This window comes from Macaca nemestrina, chromosome 7 (genome assembly GCF_043159975.1).
Source record: "Macaca nemestrina isolate mMacNem1 chromosome 7, mMacNem.hap1, whole genome shotgun sequence".
NCBI classification, from domain to species: domain Eukaryota; kingdom Metazoa; phylum Chordata; class Mammalia; order Primates; family Cercopithecidae; genus Macaca; species Macaca nemestrina.
This window is the reverse complement of record NC_092131.1, coordinates 159848080-159871246: the sequence shown is the minus strand read 5'-3', so window position 1 is coordinate 159871246 and position 23167 is coordinate 159848080. Positions and strand designations below refer to the sequence as shown.

Genomic DNA, 23167 nt, shown 5'->3' with positions numbered 1-23167 from the left:
TGATTTCTGGATTTGATCCTGGAAGAGAAAAAAAGGACACTAATAGAAAAACTGGTCAAATCTGAATAAAACCTAGTTTAGTTTAAAAACACAAAATCAAAACAAAATAGGGTAAGAGTGATGACAAGCATGTGGGAGGGGTCCCCAATCCAGTCTGAGTCAGAGGTCCAGCATGGATTCCAAGAGGAACCTAATCTGAGACATAAAGGATGGGTTGGGTCAGGCACAGTGGCTCACGCCTGTAATCCCAGCACTTTGGGAGACCAAGGTGAGTGGATCACCTCAGGTCAGGAGTTCGAGACCCAGCCTAGCTAACATGGTGAAACCCGTCTCTACTAAAAACACAAAAATTAGCTGGGCGTGGTGGCACATGCCTGTAATCCCAGCTACTCAGGAGGCCAAGGCAGGAGAACTGCTTGAACTCAGGAGGTGGAGGTTGCAGTGAGCCAAGATTGCACCACTGCACTCCAGCCTGGCGACAGAGGAAGACTCTGAACTCTGTCTTGGGGGAAAAAAAAAAAAGAAAGCCATCTGGCATAGCTGGCACAGTTGGGAAAGGTCCTAGTCTCAGTAAAAGCTAAACAAATGCAGCTGCTATGAACTTTGCTTCTTCCTCATAACCTATTTTCTCCTTATACCTCTTTAGCCAATCTTTATCAAATTTAGTTTTTCCTTTCAAAATGTCTCTCAATTTCCCCCCTTCCTTTCTTTTCCTATTACCGCCACACTAGTCCAAGCCATCATCATGTGGCTGTCCCTGCTCTCAGCTCTCCTGCTTGGTGCTTCAAAGACTTCCAAAACCTGGTGCCAGCCTCCCTATCTAGCTGAGTCCCGAACACTTATGCCACACCTTCTTCTCCAGTCAGGACAGGCTCCAAATGTGATAGACATAGGCCACACTTTTCACTTCTTTAACTTCCTCTCCATCTGGAATGGAATGCTCCATTTCCTGCTCTTGATCCTAATCTAACATATTCTTAAAGGGTCAACTCAAGTGTCTAGCCATAGGATGCCTTTTCTAGCCCACAGTGAACTGTCCCTTTCTGACACTTGGCTCCAGGACTTATCAATGCCAAAGTTTAGTTTGTAATTTCCCTCTGAAAGTTCTATTATGTTTGCTTATCTATTAAAATAAAAGATAGGTTTTTCCTGGACTAAGATGATGTCAATCAAACCTTTTTTGTCATAAAAAGGGCAGAACACAAAATAACTATGAGCCTAGAAAAGAGAAGGAAAAATAGGAACCCACTTCCATTTTCTTTACCTGAGATTAAACAACCTGAACTAGGAAGATCACTGAGAAGACTCTGAGACCTTCCTGCTGAGAAAAATAGACTAAAGAGTTTCCTACTGCGTAACCTTTCTATAAAGTTCAAAAACTAAATACATACTTCCATATATTAAATATATGTAAAAGATTAAACATATGTGTTTAATCATTAAATACATATTTTACATGTAAACATACATTTATATATTAAATATACATTTTAAATGTATATGTAAAAGAGTAAGGTCATGATAAATACAAAATTTAGGATAATGATTACATCTGGAGGAGAGGCAGAGGGATGGGATGGGAAGGACTATAAAAAGTTATAAAAGTTATGGTTCTTGGGTAGGATGGTGCATTCATGGGCATTCAATTGTATTATTTTTAAAAATGAAAATAAAATAATACAGGACAATGCATGAGTAGAAAAAAAAACAGTAAGATGCTGAAATTCAGTGCTCCAAGAAAGCAATCATCCTTATGGAATATTAACTATGTCACACTATTAGACTATCAGATTTTTATTTTAAATCCAGAACATATATATCCAAAGTAAATATTCTTCACGAGTAGCTACCATAGATAACTAAAAGTATCTGCATTCTAAAAAATTGCTTTCCTTTCAGAAATTGTTTACAAGATACCCTAGAAATTCAGTTTTATTACTATCATCTTCATAAAAATCTCTTCTTTAAAGTATCACTATCTGAGGCTGGGCATGGTGGTTCACATCTATAACCCCAGCACTTTGGGAGGCTGAGACGGGAGGATCACTTGAGCTCAGGAGTTCAAGGCCAGCCTGGGCAACAAAGTAAGACCCTATCTCTACAAAAAATAAAAAAAATTAGCTGGGTGTGGTGGTACATGTTTGTGGTCCCAGCAATACAGGAGGCTGAGGTGGGCTGATCACTTGAGACCAGGAGGTTGAGGCTGCAGTGAGCCAAGACTGTATCACTGCACTCCAGCCTGGGTGACAGAGTGAGGCCCTGTCTCAAAACAAAACAAAACAAAACAAAACAAAACAACTCAAAAAACCCCCAAATACATAAAGTAGCGATATCTGGTTTAACAACTAGGTTAGGCTCAGAATGTCTTTTGGTTGCTTCCTAAAAGCAAATCCACCCCCTACAGATGACAATAATCATCACTAAGGATGTTTAAAATAACAAGACACAGACTCTGACATCAACCTTGGAACAAGAGGTGGTCACTATTTTGCTGTGGACAAGATCCCTTGCAAACATTACAGCAAGTATCATAAATATAAGACTGCAGCCTGGCTGAATACAACAACTTGAAGCAGTTTCAGAATATCAAAAGAAAGCCTACTTATCCAAACATAGGCGTCTACTGTGGAAGGGAATTTTGAGGGGTCCTCTAGTTGTTGCATTCAACTTGACTATAACAGCATATTTATGATTGTTACTAGAGTTTAATGTCTGCATTATCTTTATTTTATTCTCCCATTAATTTTTTTTTGTTTTTTGAGACAAAGTCTCGCTCTGTCACCCAGGCTGGAGTGCAGTGGCATGACCTCGGCTCACCGCAACCTCTGCTTCCTGGGTTCAAGCAATTCTCCTGCCTCAGCTTCCTGAGTAGCTGGGATTACAGGTGCCTGCCACCATGCCCAGCTAATTTTTGTGTTTTTAGTGGAGACGGGGTTTTGCCATGTTGGCCAAGCAGGTCTCGAACTCCTGATCTCAGGTGATCTGCTCGCCTTGGCCTCCCAAAATGCTGGGATTACAGGCGTGAGCCACCGCTCCTGGCCTCTCACATCAATTCTACAAGGTACTATTACTATAACTGATATTCATTCTACATTGGACAGATAAAGTGAAAAAGTAAAATCACTTAAGAGTTACACAGATACTTTACGGTGGAGTCAGACCTAGTATCCAAGGCCCCGGACTTTCAGCTATGTGCTTAGTCTACTAATCCAAAACAAATATGAACATTGACACTCAAATCACCTACTTTCAAGAACAATAAGGAAGGCAGACTAGTCACGAACGAGACTTACTGCGAGCTGCAGAGCCAATTCAAACTGCTTGTCCTGGAGAAGTTGTTGGATTTGGGTTGCCATCGGGACAGGGATGAGTCTCCAAACAAAATGATTGCTGGCCACATAGATAATGTTTGATCTGGAGGCAAGAGTAAGAATATTAGCAAAAGATCACAGGCTTTGTGATGACACAGGTGACTTTACAATTTTGGGATAATATATAGCCACAGTAAAAAAAGAAATTCTTTACCCTCCTGAGGTAATGAAACGGGGCCTTTGCAATTCAATGCTCTGGACCAGAAGCCTCGGTTCAAATGTTCGGATCTCCACGTATCGAGGCAACACTGCAATGATGTAGGGAGGCTGGTGCTCTGTGAAGGAGAACATATAAAGCAGCTGTTGCGGTCTAAGGCTTTGGGTTTATGCAGTGTTTCAGCTGCCCATTCTAAGATACATTTAAATGGATCTCTAAAAAGTCCACTAGTCAAGTATCAAGCCAGGATCTTACACTGTGATTCAGAAAGAAAGAAAAAAGAACTGGCATGTAATCCCAGCAACTTGAGAGTTTGAGGTGGGAAGGTCGTGTAGGCCGGGAGTTTGAGACCAACCTAGGCAACTTAGTGAGACACTGTCTTGACAAAAACATTTTTTTTTTAATTAGTCAGGTGTGGTGGCACGCGCCTGTAGTCCCAGCTACTCAGGAGGCTGAGGTGCGAAGATCATTTGAGCCCAGGAGTTTGAGGCTGCAATGAGCCATAACTGCACCACTGCACTCCAGCACGGGTGACACAGTGAGATCCTGGCTCTAAAAAAAGAAAAAGAAAAAAAATTGCTTTGCTTGAGTTATGATAAGAGAAATCTTTTGCACAAAAAAGACACATCAGCTGTGCTGACAGTCGCCTGATCCCACTCCTGCCTTATTCCCCAAAGAACTGTATAAAAGTTTCACTTGCTCCCTTTTCATCAGTCACAAAGCCAGGCCAGACAAAGGCCAGTTGCAGCTGCCCGTAACAATGCATCAGTGGGAGAACCAGGTAACAGAACCTCTTCCTTCATTCTCTTAGAAAGGGGGGAAAAGAGGCCGGGCGCAGTGGCTTATGCCTGTAATCCCAGCACTTTGGGAGGCCAAGGTGGGCGGATCACGAGGTCAGGAGATAGAGACCATCCTGGCTAACACGGTGAAACCCCATCTCTACTAAAAATACAAAAAAATTAGCCGGGTGTGGTGGCGGGCGCCTAAAGTCCCAGCCACTCAGGAGGCTGAGGCAGGAGAATGGTGTGAACTCGGGAGGCAGAGCTTGCCGTGAGTCGAGATTGCGCCACTGCACTCCAGCCTGGGTGACAGAGTGAGACCGTCTCAAAATATGAATAAATAAAATAAAAATAATAAATAAATAAATAAAAAGGAAGGGGGGCAGGGAAGGCAAATTCTATTCTCCCTAAAATTATTCTAAGGGAAGAGTTCCACATTTCCAGCCAATGTTGTTTCTGCTAGAGATTTCCACGGAGAAAAGGTGTGATGCTCCACCTGATGGCTGCTATGGTTTGACTGTTTTTATTCCCTCCCCAACTTATGCATTGGACACCTAATCCCCAGTGCAAAAGTGTTGGGAGGTGGGGCCTAATGGGAGGTGTTTAGGTGGTGAGGCTCCAGCCTCATCAACAGTTTAATGTGCTATGAAAAGGGCTTGTGGGAGTGGGTTCTCTCTCTTCTGCCATGTGAGAACACAGAGCTTATCTTCCTCTTACCCTTCTCCTTCCACCATGTGAAGGAGCATCAAAAAGGCCCTTATCAGACACCAGATGCTGGCACCCTGATCTAGGACTTCCAAGTCTCCAAAACTGTGAGGAAACAAATTTCTGTTTTTTATAAATTACCTAGCCTGTGGTATCCTCTTATAGCTGCACAAATGAACTAAGACAACGGCTTAATGGTACACAGAGAAGGTGGCTGGACAGAATTCTCAGTGTAGGCATTTCTATTTGATACTTGCTGTGAAGTCTTACAATTGTTTTCCTCTATTATATCTAAAAAAACACCTTTGATTCATCTATCCATAACATCAAATTTACCCTTCTGATCCAGTACAAATTATTGGGTTATACTCCTTTTCTTCACTCTTCCTCTCTCTTTTGAAAATAACTTTTAATAAATCCACTATTTTTTCTATACTTTTTGACAAGCATGTGACACTCCAAAGCTTAACATGCTGGATGAAGCAGAACAATTCCACACGGTGCTAATGAAGTCAGTATGCAAAAAGCAGAGCTGACAAAACCATAAAATCATTGCAAATCAAGTCTTCCAATATTTGAGAAGTTGTATGGTGAAGGAGATTTAACATAAATGGAGGGAATTTAGAAAATAAGCAACACAAAGCATATCTTTAAAAACACAAATCTCAGAACAAGATTGAATAAGGATCTGCTTTACCTTACAATGAACTGTAAAATAAATTTATTGTTTGTATACTATATGAAACATAATTTCTCTAACTTAGAGATAATAGAAGTATTTTCTATGACTATATTCTGTACTATCTCAAGAATTAGTAAAAAACCACAGTGAGATACCACCTTATCAGCCTTTAGGATGGCTACTATTAAAAAAAAAAAAAGAAAAGAAAGAAAATAACAAGTGTTGATGAGAATATGGAAAAACTGGAACCCTTGTGCACTATTGGTGGGACTGTAAAATGGTGCAGCTGCTATGGAAAACAGTATGGTCGTTCCTCAAAAAATTAAAAATAGAATCACCATATGGTCCAGGAATCCCATTTCTGGGTATATATTCAAAACAATTGAAAATCAGGATTTCAAGGAGATATTTGCACACACATGTTCGTAGCAGCATTATTCACAGTAGCCAAATGGTGAAAGTAACCCAACCATCCATGAACAGATAGACGGATAAAAAAAATGTGGTGTATACATACAGTGGAATAGTACCTTTTTAAGTAATTATTTTATTACCTAAATTTTAAGTGGAATACATATTACCCTTTTAAGGTTCAGCCTGAAAAAGGAAAGCATAACCTTGAAGACATTATGATAAATTAAATAAGGCAGTCACAGAAAGACAAATACTGTATGATTCCCCTTATACGAGGTATCTAGAAGATGTCAAATTCATAGAAGCAGAAAGGAGAATGGCGGCTTCAGGGGTTGGAGGGAGAACTGAGGAGTTGTTAATGGGTATAGAGTTTCAGTTTTGAAACCTAAAAAAGTTCTGAAGATCTATTGTACAACAATGTTAACATACTTAATACCACTTAACCATACACTTAAAAATGGCTCAGGTGGTAAATTGTATGTTATGTGTTTTTTACATTTAAAAATAAAAATGTTTTTAAAAGTAAAAAAAATAGTAAAAAGCAAACCACTACATGCATAATTACCACATAGAAGTTTAACTTCAAAGAATATATTCATAAAAATAATTTCTTAGTGTGTCTAATCTGCTATGAATTTATATTCCTAATTATCCTTTTTTTTTTTTTTTTTTTTTTTTGAGACAGAGTCTCCCTCTGCAGGCCCGGCTGGAATGCAGTGAGTGGTGTGATCACGGCTTACTGCCGCCTCCATCTCCCAGGCTCAAGCAATCCTCCCACCTCAGCCACCAAAGTCCTGGGACTACATGTGTGCAGCACAATGCCCAGCTAATTTCTTAAATTTATTTTTTGTAGGGACAGGGTCTCACTATGTTGTCCAGGCTGGTCTCAAACTCCCGGGCTCAAGTAGTCCTCCTGCCTCAGCCTCCCATTGTGCTGGGATTACAGGCATGAGCTGCTGCACTGGTTTAATTATCCATTTTCTGATAAAAAGTTTTTCCTATTATATTTGCAATTTATACTATCAATGAACAGTACAATCAAATTTCAAAGCTAGGAGGGAACTCAGAAATGAGTAACCTGAGAACTAAGTTGCAGTTCTATCATTTTGAATGCTACTGCTATTATTAGGCTGATATTTTTCATCCTACCAGAAAAATAAAATTAAAAGCGTATTGTTTTATATTGAATTTTTTCTTTTCTTTTTATGCTGGCCTCATTTTGAAAAGTTAGTACAATTCTCTTTAGTGCTAACTTGTAAAACATAAGTAAAATTTCTTTCTCCTTTTAAAATCTGGCCCACTTGAATACGTTCTCATTTAATTAAAAAGGTAATCTATAACAGAAACCCCTTTGGTTGTCATATCTTTTGTTGACAATAGAGATGGTCTGGATCTCTTTATCTCCAAAACTTGGGAGACTGGCTGGTGTACAGCAGGCATATAAATAATGACTGACAAGCATAATGCTGCAATTATTCAGCAAGCATTTTCTAAGTTGCTCTGATGTTTCAGGCACTGTACTATGCAGTAATGACTCAAAGTGGATCAAGACATGCATTCAGACCTCACAGAGCTCCTACAGGAACAGAGGAGACAGACTGCTCACGTGTGACAAGTTGCCATCACAGAGATATCGGAAAGGGTTACGGAAGCACCAAGGAGAAGTGACGAATCCTGTCGGGGGGTCAAAGGAGACCTTACAGGGCAAGTGCCTCAAAATGTACTTCAGCAGTAAGACACAGACATGGTTTTGAGAAGCACCGATGAAGGCCCCAGGCACTAACGAAGGTTGGAAAACAGGAACTCTCACACTGGAAAATCAGAAACACACTTGACCATTATATTACATGCCTCTTAAACTCATCTACCAACGTTCCTCTTCTGAAGGGAAAACAAGGTCCCCTAGAACATCAGGAAGCCTCTCATAGAGCCCCGTAAGCCCCTCAAACTTGTCACTATCCATAATCCTGGACCTTCTAAAATACTGACCTTTTGATTTCTCTTCCTTCTGGTCTACTCATGTCTAACCACAACCAGAATAATCACCCTAGAATATGATGCATTTTTTTGAGATGGAGTGTCGCTCTGTCGCCCAGGCTGGAGTGCAGTGGCGCAATCTCGGCTCACCACAACTTCCGCCTCCCTTCAAGCAATTCTCCTGCCTCAGCCTCCCAAGTAGATGGCACCACAGGCACACACCACCATGCCCGGCTAGCTTTTTTTTTTTTTTTTTTCACATTTTAGTAGAGACAGGGTTTCAACATGTTACGCAGGCTGGTCATGAACTCCTGAGCTCAGGCGATCTGCCTGCCTCACCCTCCCAAAGTGCTGGGATTACAGGTGTGAGCCACCGCGCCCAGCCAGAACATGATGCTTTTATCAAGACATTCTGCCATTTAGGAATCTACTGGCCTCCCAGACCTTCTCACGGACATCTAACAACCAGCCCTATTTCACTGCTCTGTAACTCAGACCACCTGTGTTAAGTCAGGCTCTGTAATGCCCTCTCCCAAATTGGCACGTCTTTGGACTTCCACTCATTTATCAAACCGCTTTCTGCCTAGATTGAATGGAAATTTTTCTTCAAGCCAGGTTCCAAACTCCCTGCCTGACGTAGTCCAATCTTACCTATGTAATGAAACTTCTTCCTGACTAATTAGATAACAAACTTCCCTTTTCCTGAACTACCGAATTTTTTTTTTTTTTTTTTTTTTGAGACGGAGTCTTGCTCTGTCGCCCAGGCTGGAGTGCAGTGGCCGGATCTCAGCTCACTGCAAGCTCCGCCTCCCGGGTTTACGCCATTCTCCTGCCTCAGCCTCCCGAGTAGCTGGGACTGCAGGTGCCCGCCACCTCGCCCGGCTAGTTTTTTGTATTTTTTAGTAGAGACAGGGTTTCACCGTGTTAGCCAGGATGGTCTCGATCTCCTGACCTCGTGATCCGCCCGTCTCGGCCTCCCAAAGTGCTGGGATTACAGGCGTGAGCCACCGCGCCCGGCCTGAACTACCGAATTTTAACTCATCCAATTTAACACCTTAAGCAGTGCCTTGTTTTATCTCTTTATCCAAGACTGTAACTCTTGTCTCCAGAGACAGGGGTCTTTAAAGACAGAAAGCACGTCAGCATGTCCCACTTCACAGCAGCAACTATTTTAGTAATACTCACTCTTCTGACTGAAAATAAAATGAGGCAAGAGTGGTTATATGCTTCCAAGCAATTCCACTGTGGAGAGCTGGGAACCTGAAGCAAGCATAAGAACAGAAGCACCTAATGCGTAGAATAGAGACTGACACCTAAATCACCTAAATGTTGTCTGTGCCTCTAAGCAACAACAACAACAAAATAGCAACAATAGAAAAACCCTTCAACATGGAATTACGACATTAAAAACCCTTCAATATGGAATTACTCATACTATAGGAACATACAACGAATTTCCACTCATTTCCAAATGTAGTCTATTTGCCAGAGGTCACAATCAAAACTCTTAAAAAAAGGAGGAAGAAAAAAAAAACTAAGAAGTAAAAAAATAGCAGTAGATAATCACTTCCTAAAATAAACATTTCTGTTTATATGTTTTCCCCCTCAGCTTCCTGCAAGAACTAGACTATCCCATTTTTAATGACCCTAAAATGTCATCTACTTATAAGAAGGGGAACGGAAAGTGAATGACACAATGTGAAGCAGTCTGCCAAAGCTATGAATGGGACTCCGTTCTTGCAGGAATGGCACACAACCCCAACCCAAAGTGGGAAACAGCAGCTACTGCTGGTCTCACCCATGGCCACGGGTATGTCCGTCCAGTTCAGGGCACACTTCTGTGTGCAGATCCCTTCCTCATTGAGTACCACGGTGAGATCATCCTGGCCCACAGCCACTTTTCCATCTGCCAGAGGTGCAACTAAGGGCTCCAGCTGTTTTCCTGTTGGAAAGAGCTCTTTGATGGACCCCTTTCCATCCACCTATAGGAAGAAACAGAGTGAGTCACCTAGCATTCCCCAGCCAGAGGCAGGAATACAGGCTGGAAAAATCCAGATAGAACCCGAAACCTAGAGGAGCCAATAATGTTCCTTGTTTGACATAAGAAAATGTTACGGAGTTCATTGTAATAAGCTTTGTTATCACAATGTAAAACCCGTTCTTTTGTTCTCTAATGCAAAGAAAAGCATCTAGCCTGGCAACTGACAATGCCAGGTGCTGGCGAGAATGCAGAGCAACTAGAACTCGCATTCACTGCTGGTGGGAATGCAAAATGGGGCAGCCTTTTTGTTTGTTGGTTTCTTATAAAGTTTAAGATACACTTACCATACGCCCCTTAAAGATACACTTATCATATGCCCCAGCAATCCCATTTCCAGGCATTTGCCCAGGAATGAAAATGTATGTTTACACAAACACTTGTATGCAAATGTCTTAGCAGCTTTATTCAAAATTGCTAAAAACTGAAAACAACTTTTTTTTTTTTTAATTGAGACAGAGTCTTGCTCTGACACCCAGGCTGGAGTGCAGTGGCGCAACCTCGGCTCACTGCAACCTCCGCCTCCTGGGTTCAAGCAATTCTCCTGCCTCAGCCTCCCAAGTAGCCGGAACTATAGGCGCCCAGCACCACACCAGGCTATTTTTTTTTTTTGTATTTTTAGTAGAGATGGGGTTCCACCATGTTAGCCAGAATGGTCTCGATCTCCTGACCTCGTGATCTGCCCGTCTTGGCCTCCCAAAGTGCTGGGATTACAGACGTGAGCCACCGCGCCAGTGGAAAACAACTTTGTCCATCAACTGATGAATGGATAAACAAACATCCATGCCATGGACTACTACTCAGCTATGAAAAAGAATAAACTATTAACACGCACAACGACATGGATGAATCTCCAATGCATTCTGCTAAGGGAAAGAAGCCAGACTCAAAAGGTGACATACTGTGTGATTCAATTTATATGACGTTCTGGAAAAGGCAAAGCTATAGGAGATGAAGAGCAGATGAGTGGTTACCACAGGTCTGAGAACAGAAGGAGGTGACTTCAAAGGGGCAATATGAGGGAATGTTGGGGGGTGATGGTAGTGTTGTGCATCTTGAGTGTGGCATTAGTCACATAAATCTAAGCATTTGTCAAAACACAGAACTGTACACCAAAAAGAATACATTTTACTGTATGTAAATAAGTAATTTCTGAATAACCTGGTCCTAAGGCAAGATTTCCCACCCTGCAGGTGATGTCAGCATCCAAGGTAGTCAGAAAACTGAGAGCCTTAACTCCAGCTTTTGCTGAGTTCCCTTACTCCTTGTGAGCTCTCTCACCATCTATAGACCTAATTGCTATTTAGTCAGTTGCACAGCAGTGACTCCTCCTGGAGTCTGCAACTCTGATGCTGATAAAATTAGGATATTCAAATGATACAAAGATGGCACAAATATATTAACAAAGTAACAATGGGGCCGGGCATGGTGACTGTAATCCCAGCACTTTGGGAGGCTGAGGCAGGAGGGCTGCTTGAGCCCAGGAGTTTAAGACCAGCCTATGCAACATATTGCGACCCCATCTCTACAAAAAATACAAAAATTAGCTGGGCACGGTGGTAGGCGTGTGTGATTCCAGCTACCTGGGAGGCTGAGGTGGGAGGATTGCTTGAGCCCAGGAGGCAGAGGTTGCAGTGAGCCAAGATCCTGCCACTGCACTCTAGCCTGGTGACACAGGGAAACCCTGTCTAAAACAAACAAACAAACAAAAAAAAAACAATGAAGAGCTCACCCAGTGGAAGACAGAGAGAAAAGTTTCTAGAATTGCCATGTCTGAATTACGAGAGGGGTGTGAAGCTAAGAGATTTAGGTTATTCAATGAAACGAACAGTGTATCAATCTTCTCTACATATAGTATGCATATTGGAGAAAAACAACATCATGGATATTTACAACTTATGTTAAGAGAAAACACAGGTTATAAAACAATTGTATAACATGGTATTTTTACAAATAGGATGGAAGCTCATATACCAAAAAGTTGGCAGTGACTATTTCTGAGTGGGGGGACTAAGGTTGATTTGTACTTCCTTTATCTCCTTATCTATATTTTCTGTAATAAACACTTGTGGCTTTTGAAATTTGAAAATCACTTTTAGTACAAATATACAAAAAGATAGGAGGGCAGGAGATGAAACTCAAAGTCTTAAAAATACTTAAGTTTATGCTAAAATTAGTTTATAATTCCTGAGCACCGAAGCCTTAGGACAGCAGTCCATGATGATCCACCGGACAGAGGTAAACAGCCTTCATCATTTGTCCCAATAGTCCTGAATAAGACATCTTATTTATGAAAAGTGCTGAGCATGAATGATAACTACACATACAAATAACAAATCCTGTTATGCCAAAAGCTCTACTTAAAGTGGTCTCTTGACCTGGAGTTCAGAGCACATAATCATCTTTCCCAAGACAAACTAATGATATTTGCAAAATAATAAGGTTTTACCCGTATTAGGTAGTAGTCTCTCTTGAAACCCACACAGATAGAATTTTCACACCACGCCATGGACTTGGGCACATCTGGTACACTAAAGTCCCCCTGAAAAAAGAGAGCAAGGATCTGAATGAAATAAATATTTTTTTAAAAAATCATGATTTTCCTGTTATTCTGCAACCTCCATTCTGCAAAACAACCCTCGCCCTCACCAGGCACAATTCTACGGGCACAAGGCCGGGAAACTACCCTTAACAAAAATATAAGTCCACGAACTGGACAAAGTACATTTGGAAACGGTGAAAACCCACTCTGAAATAAACCGATCTGTAGAAACACTGTAGAATCATATTACAAGTAAGCATCAACGAGCTCTCACGCACTTCATACCAGAGTATTCATCTGTGTAGAACGACAAGACTGGAATCCTGAACTTCATTAGAACTGAGCTACTGCAGCAGTTCCTACTCAACCCATGGGCCAAGGAACAGAGGACTCACCTGCAATTCATGAAATTCCCTGTCCTTCCAGAAATAGAGCTGCAGCTTCTTTTTTACTGCCACACACATCCGCAACACCTCCTCACCGGTCTCTGTGTGCTGGGAGGAGACACACAGAGCAAATGAGAATACAATGACTCTCCCTAACTGAGTGATGACTAAATTAGAGACTGTCTACCTTGAAATGGCTACTAGTCTGAAAATTCCCTGTAACACAGTCATCCTGCCAGGAAAGCTGAGCAGAACACCATTCTCTAAGATGCACTAAGAAACAAGCGACTGAGGAACACTTCCTCCGGAAGGGCTGCCAGCCAAAGACCACAGCACCAGCAAATCACATGGACATTCACAATTCAGAGGAGAAAATCCTGGGGCAGTCCTTCCCCTATATAACTCCTCCCCCCTTTTTTTCTCTTAAATGTTTCTTGCTCCTGGCCATCAACGCATGCTGGGTCAGGCGTGACCATGTGCTAGTGACGTCAAGCCCACTTTTAAGCCTTTAAAGAGCAAGGAAAAGAATATTCCTAGGCATAAAATGATGCAGTGTCATTGTAGAACATAAATGCTAAAAAATGGTAAGTTGAGTAGACGGGTGAGGCAGATTCTGAAGAATGCAAAAATGATAAATTGGCAAAAATAAAGAGAGATGTCTTTTCCGAACAATGAAAAGTCCCTAATGACAAAGACCTCAGTGATCTGTTTAAAACAAGAGTCCATTTAATGTCTTATAATTATCTTCATGATATTTTACAGTCTTGCTTTCCCAATAATGGCTTGTCCAGGACAAGCTTTTTGTCCGTGGTTAGTTGTCTCTTGCCAATAGCACTAGATTCTCATTAACCTACACACAGGGAATGCAAACGCTTCAACTTCACGTTACGCACCAATAGAGAAATTTCTCTGACACAATTAAGTATTCTCTTTGGGCCGGACGCGGTGGCTCACACCTGTAATCCCAGCACTTTGGGAGGTCAAGGCAGGCGGATCACCTGAGGTTAGGAGTTCGAGACCAGCCTGGCCAACATGGTGAAACCCCATCTCTAATTTAAAAAATACAAAAAATAGCTGGACATGGTGGTGCATGCCTGTAGTCCCAGCTACAGAGGAGGCTGAGGCAAGATAATCACTTGAGCCCAAGAGGTAGGGGTCGCAGTGAGCCGAGATCATGCCACTACACTCTAGCCTGGGCGACAGAACAAGATTCTATCTCAGGAAAAAAAATTAAAATTATCTTTGGAGTCTCCGTTGGGTATGGATCATCAATGTCATTCTTCCCATCTAATGGTAGGAATGATGTAGGAAAGACTGTATTGATTAAAGCATAAAGCTAAATTTCATCTCGGGTAAACTTACCTGGAGGTCACACGTAAACAGTGATGCTCCCTTTGCCTTTGAAACCGTAGTGATTTGTTGAAATGTCAATAGGTCATGGACATAAATGTTATTTTCTGTTTGGGAGGAGGTATAACATCAGAATCAATGATAATAATTCTCTAGTATAGCCACTATCGAGGCAAAAAAAGTAACTGTGTTAACATTTAGAAGAAGCAAATGGCAGATGTTGGCTGAAGATGTACCTTCAGTTTCACTAAGATGATTCATTCTCACCTATAACCAGCACAAAACATTTAAGAGGTCACCTGGTCTTCTAAACTTGGATATTTTCTTCCTTAAACATTTGAGCTTGGCCAGGCACGGTGGCTCATACCTGTCATCCCAGCACTTTGGGAGGCCGAGACAGGCAGATCACTTGAGGTCAGGAGTTTGCGACCAGTCTGGGTAACATGGTGAAACCCTGTCTCTACTAAAAATACAAAAATTAGCTGGGCATGGTGGTGGGTGCCTGCAATCCCAGCTACTCGGGAGGCTGAAGCAGGAGAATTGCTTGAACCCAGGAGGCAGAGGCTGCTGTGAGCTGAGATCATGCCACTGTAACTTACCACATTGTATCGTGATTACTTCCTGTCATTTAGTCTTTGTAATCAGAACGTAAATCTCAAAGATAGCAACGATGTCTCACTGAACTTGGTATCTCCAATGTCTAGTCCAGACTTTGCATAGAATAGGCTCAATAAATATTTGATCAATGAATGAATGAATGAATAAAGTGAGACTCCTTGGAGAGCAGAGTTCGAGTTTATGGAGGATGCTGCTGCCTTTATTACCCATGTACCCTGTTATACCAGGTTTGGAACACGCCTGTTCGTTGTTAAGTAACCACTATCAAATTAACCATGAAAGGGTTAATTAGTCATCTCTTTTCTTTTTAAACACAGGATACAAATGCAACTCCTTTTCTTACCTAACAAGCTGACCAGAATCTTAAACTGGGAAACCACATGGATCTGGAAAACAGCAAATCATGAGGCTCAATTAAACATTTCTGACAAGGTTTAGCAAATGTTCATTCAATAACAGTACTAAAAAGGGACCACGGAGCCTATCCAGTTACAGGGCTCTCACTTATTTTCTGGGCATTATAATTTCTGTGATTATCATTTCTGCTTGTGAGAGAGGATCTCAGGCACATGATATATGGGCAGAGACCCCTGGATAAATGGAAGGTCAAAGAGAAGAGGATTCGGAGTTAATAAATAACATTACCGGCCGGGCGCGGTGGCTCATGCCTGTAATCCCAGCACTTTGGGAGGCCGAGGCGGGTGGATCACGAGGTCAAGAGATCAAGACCATCCTGGCTAACACAGTGAAACCCCGTCTCTACTAAATAAAAAAAATTAGCTGGGTGTGCTGGCGGGCGCCTGTAGTCCCAGCTACTCGGGAGGCTGAGGCAGGAGAATGGCGTGAACCCAGGAGGCAGAGCTTGCAGTGAGCCAAGATCGCGCCACTGCACTCCAGCCTGGGTGACAGAGCGAGACTCCATCTCAAAAAAATAAATAAATAAATAAATACATACATAAATACATAAATAACATTACCAAAATCCTAGTCTGACAGGGTCTCATATAAGTCAAATATTCTTGTAAGGACTGCCATCACTGCTTACCTGCTGAATTTTTTTGGAGAAGTTCTTATTGGATTTCTCTAGTGTCACTTCAAATCTGTTGCAACCTATGGAAAAGAAATAAACATTGGAAGTTCCAAATACAGGAATACATATAAAAACCACTACTAGAAAAATACTGTTCCATACTGCTGTCCTACATAAATCTTTAGAAGTTCCTGAAAGACTAAAAATCAGAGATCTAAATAGCCAGCTGTCTTACGAGCACTGTAAGATGCTTTCAACTCCAATTTTAGAGCAGAGCGTTTCATGCACCTTCACTCGGCATCAGCAGAAAGGATCACACAAAGTTTACTGAAGCTGCAAGGTACTTGTGAGTCTGAAGATCTTATCTTGCAAAATCAGTACCTTGGCAAAGTGTTCCACAAGGAAGAGTGTAAAAAGTAACAGTCAAACATAAGAGCCCAAGCCATGAAACCCAGCCCAAAGCATCCTCAGATCTAGACCAACTAATTTCCAGCAGCTACTCTTAAGTCCTGTGTCATGGAGACAGAGCAAACACTCAAACCCATCTCCAGAGCTAAGGCAATTCAATGCGTCTACACTTACTGCCACTTTCAGGTGATGCTACAGCTGCTGGCACTGTTACAAAAAAGGGGAAGAAAGTTATATACCATAAAAACATGTGAATTCAGCCTTGCTGGGGATGACAAAAATATTCAGCCTCAGAAGTCACCAATGAGTCAAAAAGAGAGTATCATCATCATCATCATCATCAGAGCAGCTATCATTAAGCAATAACTACATACTGGGTTCTGGGTTTAAAAATTTATACTTTTTTTTTTCTGTAAACTCACAACTCCCAAGAAGTAGGTATTATTATTCCAAGCTCATATCTGAGGGCCCTGAGGGGTAAAGCAGTTAGGTAACAGCCAGTGAGGGAGCCTACAAGCAAACCCAGGCTGACTCTAAAGCCTGTGCCCTGAGCCCACACCCTGCTACCTGCCTTCTAGTTCATGGACAGGATGCTCGTACTGCTGACCCGAATTGTTCCCCACAGCTAGCTCTGCCCTTGCCCTCTGGGAATCAGGGAGACTCTTTGGGGCAGCCATAAGAACTAATGTCACCAAAGCTGGTCTCACTTCTTCCATGTGTCCCTCAGTAGAGGGGATGAAGAAAGGGCCCTAAAGTTGCAGGGAGTGTGCCCTGGTATTCTGCTGTTACATTTCATGAGGAAAAAAAACAATTCAGACACTTCCTACACTTCAAAGCGCCTTATTATTGCACTTAATAATTCTCCTTTTTTTTTTTTTTTGAGACAGAGTATCATTCTGTTGCCCAGACCAGAGTGCAGTGGTGCGATCTCAGCTTACTGCAACTTCCACCTCCTGGGTTCAAGCAATTCTTGTGCCCTTAGCCTCTGGAGTAGCTGGGATTATAGGCATGTACCACCACGCCCAGCTAATTTTTATATTTTTAGTAGAGACGGGGTTTCACCATATTGGCCAGGCTGGTCTTGTACTCTTGACCTCAGGCGATCCACCCACCTCGGCCTGCTGGGATTACAGGTGTGAGCCACTGCTCCAGGCCTATAATTCTCTTTACAAATAGAATTTTCTAAGGCAGAGATTCCTAAACTTTTTTTTCTCCAAATCTTGATATCTTAAAAATTACTGAGGACTTCAAAGAACTCTTTTGGGGATTATATACATGAATATTTACATTAGAAATTTAAATACATTTAAAAACATGTATGTATTTAAAAATAACAATAACCCCATAAGTAAGAACCCACATCTGCTTCTGCATTTAATCTGTTTTGATAATTTAATTTGTTTTGATTGAAGTATATGACAAAAAATCTGTCCTCATGTAGATATACAGTTGAAAAGGGAAAAGTACTTTAATAGATTTTTCAGATTCTTCTTTGACACTATACCAACACTTAACAAATGTAATTTCTCGTAAAGTGAAATCTCATACTTGTCAATGAACTTTTCATTTTCCGTCACGTCAAAAAACATTGGTCTACCTCACACTTTGAATGTATCTTTTACTCACACATGATTTTAAAACTTCATGCATTCGTCATCTGGAAAATGTTGGTTTACTGAGTTATGCAGATTTTCCAATCCAGACCTACATTTCATTATAGGATGTTAAAAAATGACATTCATTATTATCACCCCCAATCTCATCAGAAAAAAATCTTTAATTATGGAGAAGCTGTCACACTCAGTGGGGTGAACACAAGTTTTCCACAATTCTATTTTTTTTCTTGAAAGCTCTAACTTTATTGTTCACAACAAATACTGCCAGTTCCTTTACCTTAAAGCAACAGATTCCCTTTGCTCATTAAAAACAAAACAAAACAAAACAAAAAAAACCTTCCAAATATCCAAATGGTCTGAAAAAACCACAACCTGTCATTCTTTCAAACAAAAACAATACTCCATGAAAAAAGCAGCCAGTTTAGCTCATAACTCAATCACACAAGCATTTTTCCCTCAAGACAGCCATCGGACTTCACGCCTTGGCACACAGCAGAAGTACTGTATGTGTACTTCTCATCATATCACAAGAGATTACTAAAAAGATGTGTTGCCAAAAGTCAAAATACAATAAAAATAACAACTTTTACTGCCTAACCAAGAACATTCTTAAGTGAAACTAGCTTTCTCACACACACACACACACACACACACACGCACACACACAACTGGCCGGGCGTGATGGCTCACGTCTATAATCCCCGCACTTTGGGAGGCCGAGACAGGTAGGTCACCTGAGGTCAGGAGTTCAAGAACAGCCTGGCCAACATGGTGAAATACTGTCTCTAATAAAAATACAAAAATTAGCCATGTGTGGTGGTGGGCACCTGTAATCCCAGTTACTCAGGAGGCTGAGGCACGAGAATTGCTTGAACCTGGGAGGGGGAGGTTGCAGTGAGCCGAGATTGCGCCATTGCATTCCAGCTTAGGTGACAAGAGTGAAATTTCGTCTCAAAAAAAAAAAAAGAAAAAACAACAACAACCCATCACTTGAGGCAAGGAGTTTGAGGCCACCCTGGGCAACAAGAGACACCTCATCTTTATGAGGAGTAAAACCTATCTGGGCATGCTGGTGTGTGCTGGTGGTCCTAGCTGCTTGAGAGGCTGAGGCAGGAGGATCGCCTGAGCCTAGGAGTTACAGGTTGCAGTGAGTCACGATTGTGCCACTGCACTCTAGTCTGAGTGACAGAGTGAGCCCATCTCAAACAAACACAAACAAAAACCCACGGTGAGCACATGGTGAGAATTACACAATGACTATTAGTACAGCTTGGTACCACTTTTTTTTTCTTGTTTTTTTCAAGTCTCTATTTGAAGTTAGGTGCTACTGTTCTGATTTGTGTTCAGGTGCCCACCAGTTTTAATCACCATTCCTTTTGCACCATCATTGTAAATGTCAATACAGTGGGAAAAAAAAAAAAAAGAAATGTTTCAGTGTTTTTGCAAACTTGGTTTTGTCCTTGTAGGTCCTCTGAAAGGATCTTGGGGATCCCCAGGGGTCTAGAGACCACACTTTGAGAACGCTGCTCAGCACGACTGAAACAAACCTAGAGTTGTAAAGGCCTCAGACATGAACTAATCTAACCCCTCTCAGTTCAAGATAAGAGTAGACTGGGCTGGGCACAGTGGTTCACGCCTGTAATCCCAGCACTTTGGGAGGCTGAGGCGGGTGGATCACTTGAGGTCAAGAATTCCAGAATAGCCTGGCCAAGATGGTGAAACCCTGTCTCTAAAAAAATACAAAAATTAGCTGGGCATGGTGGCACGCAACTGTAGTCCCAGAACTTTGGGAGGCTGAGGTGGGCAGATTACTTGAGCCCAGGAATTCAAGTCCAGCCTGGGCAATCTGGCGAAACCCCATCTCTACAAAAGATACAAAAATGGGTTGGACATGTTGGTGTGTGCCTGTGGTCCCAGCTACCTGGGAGGCTGAGATGGGAGGATGGTTTGAACCCAGGAGGTTGAGGCTACAGTGAGCCAGGATAGCGCCACTACACTCCAGTCTAGGCAACAGAGCAAGACCCTGTCTCAAAAAATAAAGGAGTAAAATGAAGCCTAGAGATGTCTGTTGAGAAATGTTTATACTCATGTTTGAGAATTAACCAATTCAAAACACATTTATTGAATAATTACTAGGCTAGACATATCAGAGGATAAAAATGTCACTGGCTCAACTGAGCTCCAGGGAAATGACTGAGATCAGATCGGAGCCTATGATCCCTAGCCCTAGTCTTTTCTTGACCCTATTATCCCCTCCCTTTCCTCAGAAAGACAGTCTACCCATAGATCTATTTAGGCTTGAAATATCTCAAATCTAGAAACCAAACTAACCCTAGAACTAATTCACACAGGCCCAGGTCTATTTCTGGCCCACATCAGGCCAGAGCTGGGCCAGAACTACACTGTTCACCAAGAGTATAGGGAAAAATGACATTTCTTGAAGAAAAAGTTTCAAATCAGAGTTTGATTTCCTAATTGTCTATATTTAAGCTACCTATGGAGAAACTGAGGCCCAGGAACATTAACTAATTTGTCAAAGTTGACATGATAAAATGATCACAGAGCAAGGAATAGTCGCCACTAGGGTTCCAAGCCAGATTAACGCTCATATTACCAGTTTAGGTCTATACTGTGTTGAAAGACTTCATTTGTAAAATCTTGTTTTCAATTTCTGATCACCACTACATCTGAAAGTAGAGAGTCAAAAAACAGTTGTTGAATGCTGAATAAGATAAGCATTTTTAGCTTTAAAATTAAAATGTGAGCTTAATTTTAAAATTATAGACCAGGCAAATATCACAGAATGCAAATATTTTGGCTCTGAGAACTAAAAAAAAAATTTTTTTTTGAGACAAGGTCTGTTGCTAAGGCTGGAGAGCAATGGTGTGATCACAGCTCACTGCAGCCTCAACCTCCTGGGCTCAAGCGATCCTCTCAGCTTAGCCTCCAGAGCAGCTGGAATTATAAGCACGTGCCACCACATTCAGCTAATTTTTAGTAGAGAGGGTGTCGCTATGTTGCCCAGGCTGGTCTCGAACTCCTGGCCTCAATCATTCCTCCTACTTCAGTCTCCCAAAGTGCTCAGATTATAGGCATGAGCCACTTCACCTGGCCAATAATTAAAAATTTAAAACATTAAAACAAAGATCAACAATGTACTGCCCAAGGGCCAAATTGAGGCCTTTGCATGTTTTTGTAAATAAAGTTTTATTGAAACATAACCATATTGAAACATAATTACGTTTTATGAAACATAACCAATTCATTATATATTGCTTACAGCTGCTTTCATGTTACAATGGCAGAGTTAAGTACTTACAACACTGCAAAGCCTAAAATATTTATTCTTTGGACCTTTTCAGAACAAGTTTGCTGACCCCTGATTTAGAGGACAGTTGAAAAACTTAGAAATGAAATAAATTCTCTATTTTGTTCTCTGGTTTATTTTCTTACCCTGCTGCAGAAACTGACCAGGATATCTTTCTCTTTGCCGGGTGCACTAGTAAGGTGCTTTTTCCCCCCAATGTTACCCTTGCTCCAGGTTCCAAAAGACAGCTCTATTTATCTTAAGCTGTCTCTCAAGCTATTTATCAGAGAAATATATATTAGATTGAAAGGTATGAAATTAACTGCAGATTTCTGTAGAGTGGCTTCAGGGCATAATACCTAAACACATCTATTCTCCATAAAGAGAGCACAAAAATGAAAACAGGGAAGGGCAGTGAGGTACTTTCTGCCCCAATAAAAAAACACTCTTTAACAGAATACATTTCAAATACTTTAGTTATTACTCTACGTTACTGACAGTCACATTTGATTAGAATTTTAGTTTTCACAGTTTCTTCAAGCCTATTATTGCATCTGCCCCAACAACTTTGTGAGACAGAGAGTTTATAGAAAACTGATGTTGGAAAGAACCTGCTCACAGTCACGCAGCCGGGGGAAGTGCACATGAACACAAACCCTGGTCCTCTCTTCCTGGTCTACCCCTCACAAGCTAACAAGATATTTTAAACCAATGTTTCCTAATTTTTTTTCCTACCACCACACCATATATACAGGAATCTTATTCCCATTAGTAGTATTTCTTATTACTGGTAGTGAGTCTCTAAGAAAAGAGGAGGAAAACCACCGCCTCCTCTTTTCTTACAGACTCACTACCGGTAATAAGTAATTCAGTAATAAGTAAACCAGCAACTCATCCTCACCTCCCAGATGTAGGTAGGGCAATACAGTTTGAAGGAGAAAAGCCCTAGGCATTCTCAAGTCTTCTCCCCATTTTCCCACCGTGCTCCCTCTAACCTTCACTCTCTCTTTCAATGGTCCAGGAATAACTGATTTCACCGTTGTATACTAGCTGACTATTAAAACATGATTATTATTATTATTATTTTTCATGAGCAATACGCACTTACCAACGTCCTTCCGAATCCTATAGAGAAGAAGATGTCCTTGTTTGGTTCCCACAAGAAGCCATTCCTCTGGAAAAAAAACAGCTTTGAGAAAGGTCAGTCAGCTTGAGTATAACCCTATTTCTTTAGCTGGGGCTTGTAATCAGAAATCAATGTGTCAAGAAAATGAGTTGCTTTTGATAGCAGGTGTTTTGCAAAGCTAAGGAATGTTTATACTCATGTTTGAGAATCAACCAATTAAAAATACATTTATTGAATAATTACTAGGCTAGACATATCAGAGGATAAAAATGTCACTGCCTCAATTAATATTAAACTAATAAAAAAGATAGAAGGGCTTTGTACGTTTAAGATTAAATGATTGATTTTTATTTTTTATTTTATATATACTTATATTAAGATATATATCTTTAGATCTATATTTTTTAATTCAGCTAAAAAGAATATGATGAAAGTTTATAAAATCACAAAATGGAAGTACAAATGTGAAACCAGGTATCCAACCTCAGAAATAATAGCTAAGAGGCATCCTTTAAATGCTTTTACTTTCAGGAAAATAAATGATATAGCATAATAGGCTTACAGAATTCATTATCTCAAAAGATAGTCTAGTAGAAAATATTTAATAACAAGTGTTGATGAGAATATAAAGACATTAGAACCCTCATACACTGCTGGCAGG

General features: G+C 41.0%; 1 protein-coding gene across 3 annotated transcripts in view; it reads right to left on the bottom strand.

The window, feature by feature from the left end:
- Positions 1-23167, bottom strand: part of LOC105491715 (VPS39 subunit of HOPS complex) — a 47033-nt gene that overhangs the window by 15777 nt on the left and 8089 nt on the right. The window contains exons 2-11 of one of the 3 annotated variants that reach the window (XM_011758320.2): positions 22489-22554; positions 16632-16664; positions 16065-16129; positions 15363-15405; positions 14414-14508; positions 13061-13159; positions 12573-12665; positions 9884-10067; positions 3526-3646; positions 3294-3414 (exon numbers count right to left, since the gene is read on the bottom strand). In XM_011758320.2, the coding sequence (XP_011756622.1) occupies positions 3294-3414; positions 3526-3646; positions 9884-10067; positions 12573-12665; positions 13061-13159; positions 14414-14508; positions 15363-15405; positions 16065-16129; positions 16632-16664; positions 22489-22554 (920 nt within the window). Of the gene's footprint in view, positions 1-3293; positions 3415-3525; positions 3647-9883; positions 10068-12572; positions 12666-13060; positions 13160-14413; positions 14509-15362; positions 15406-16064; positions 16130-16631; positions 16665-18083; positions 18103-22488; positions 22555-23167 lie in introns of those variants that run through there. The other 2 variants (XM_024796351.2, XM_011758331.2) reach the window with 2 other exon arrangements.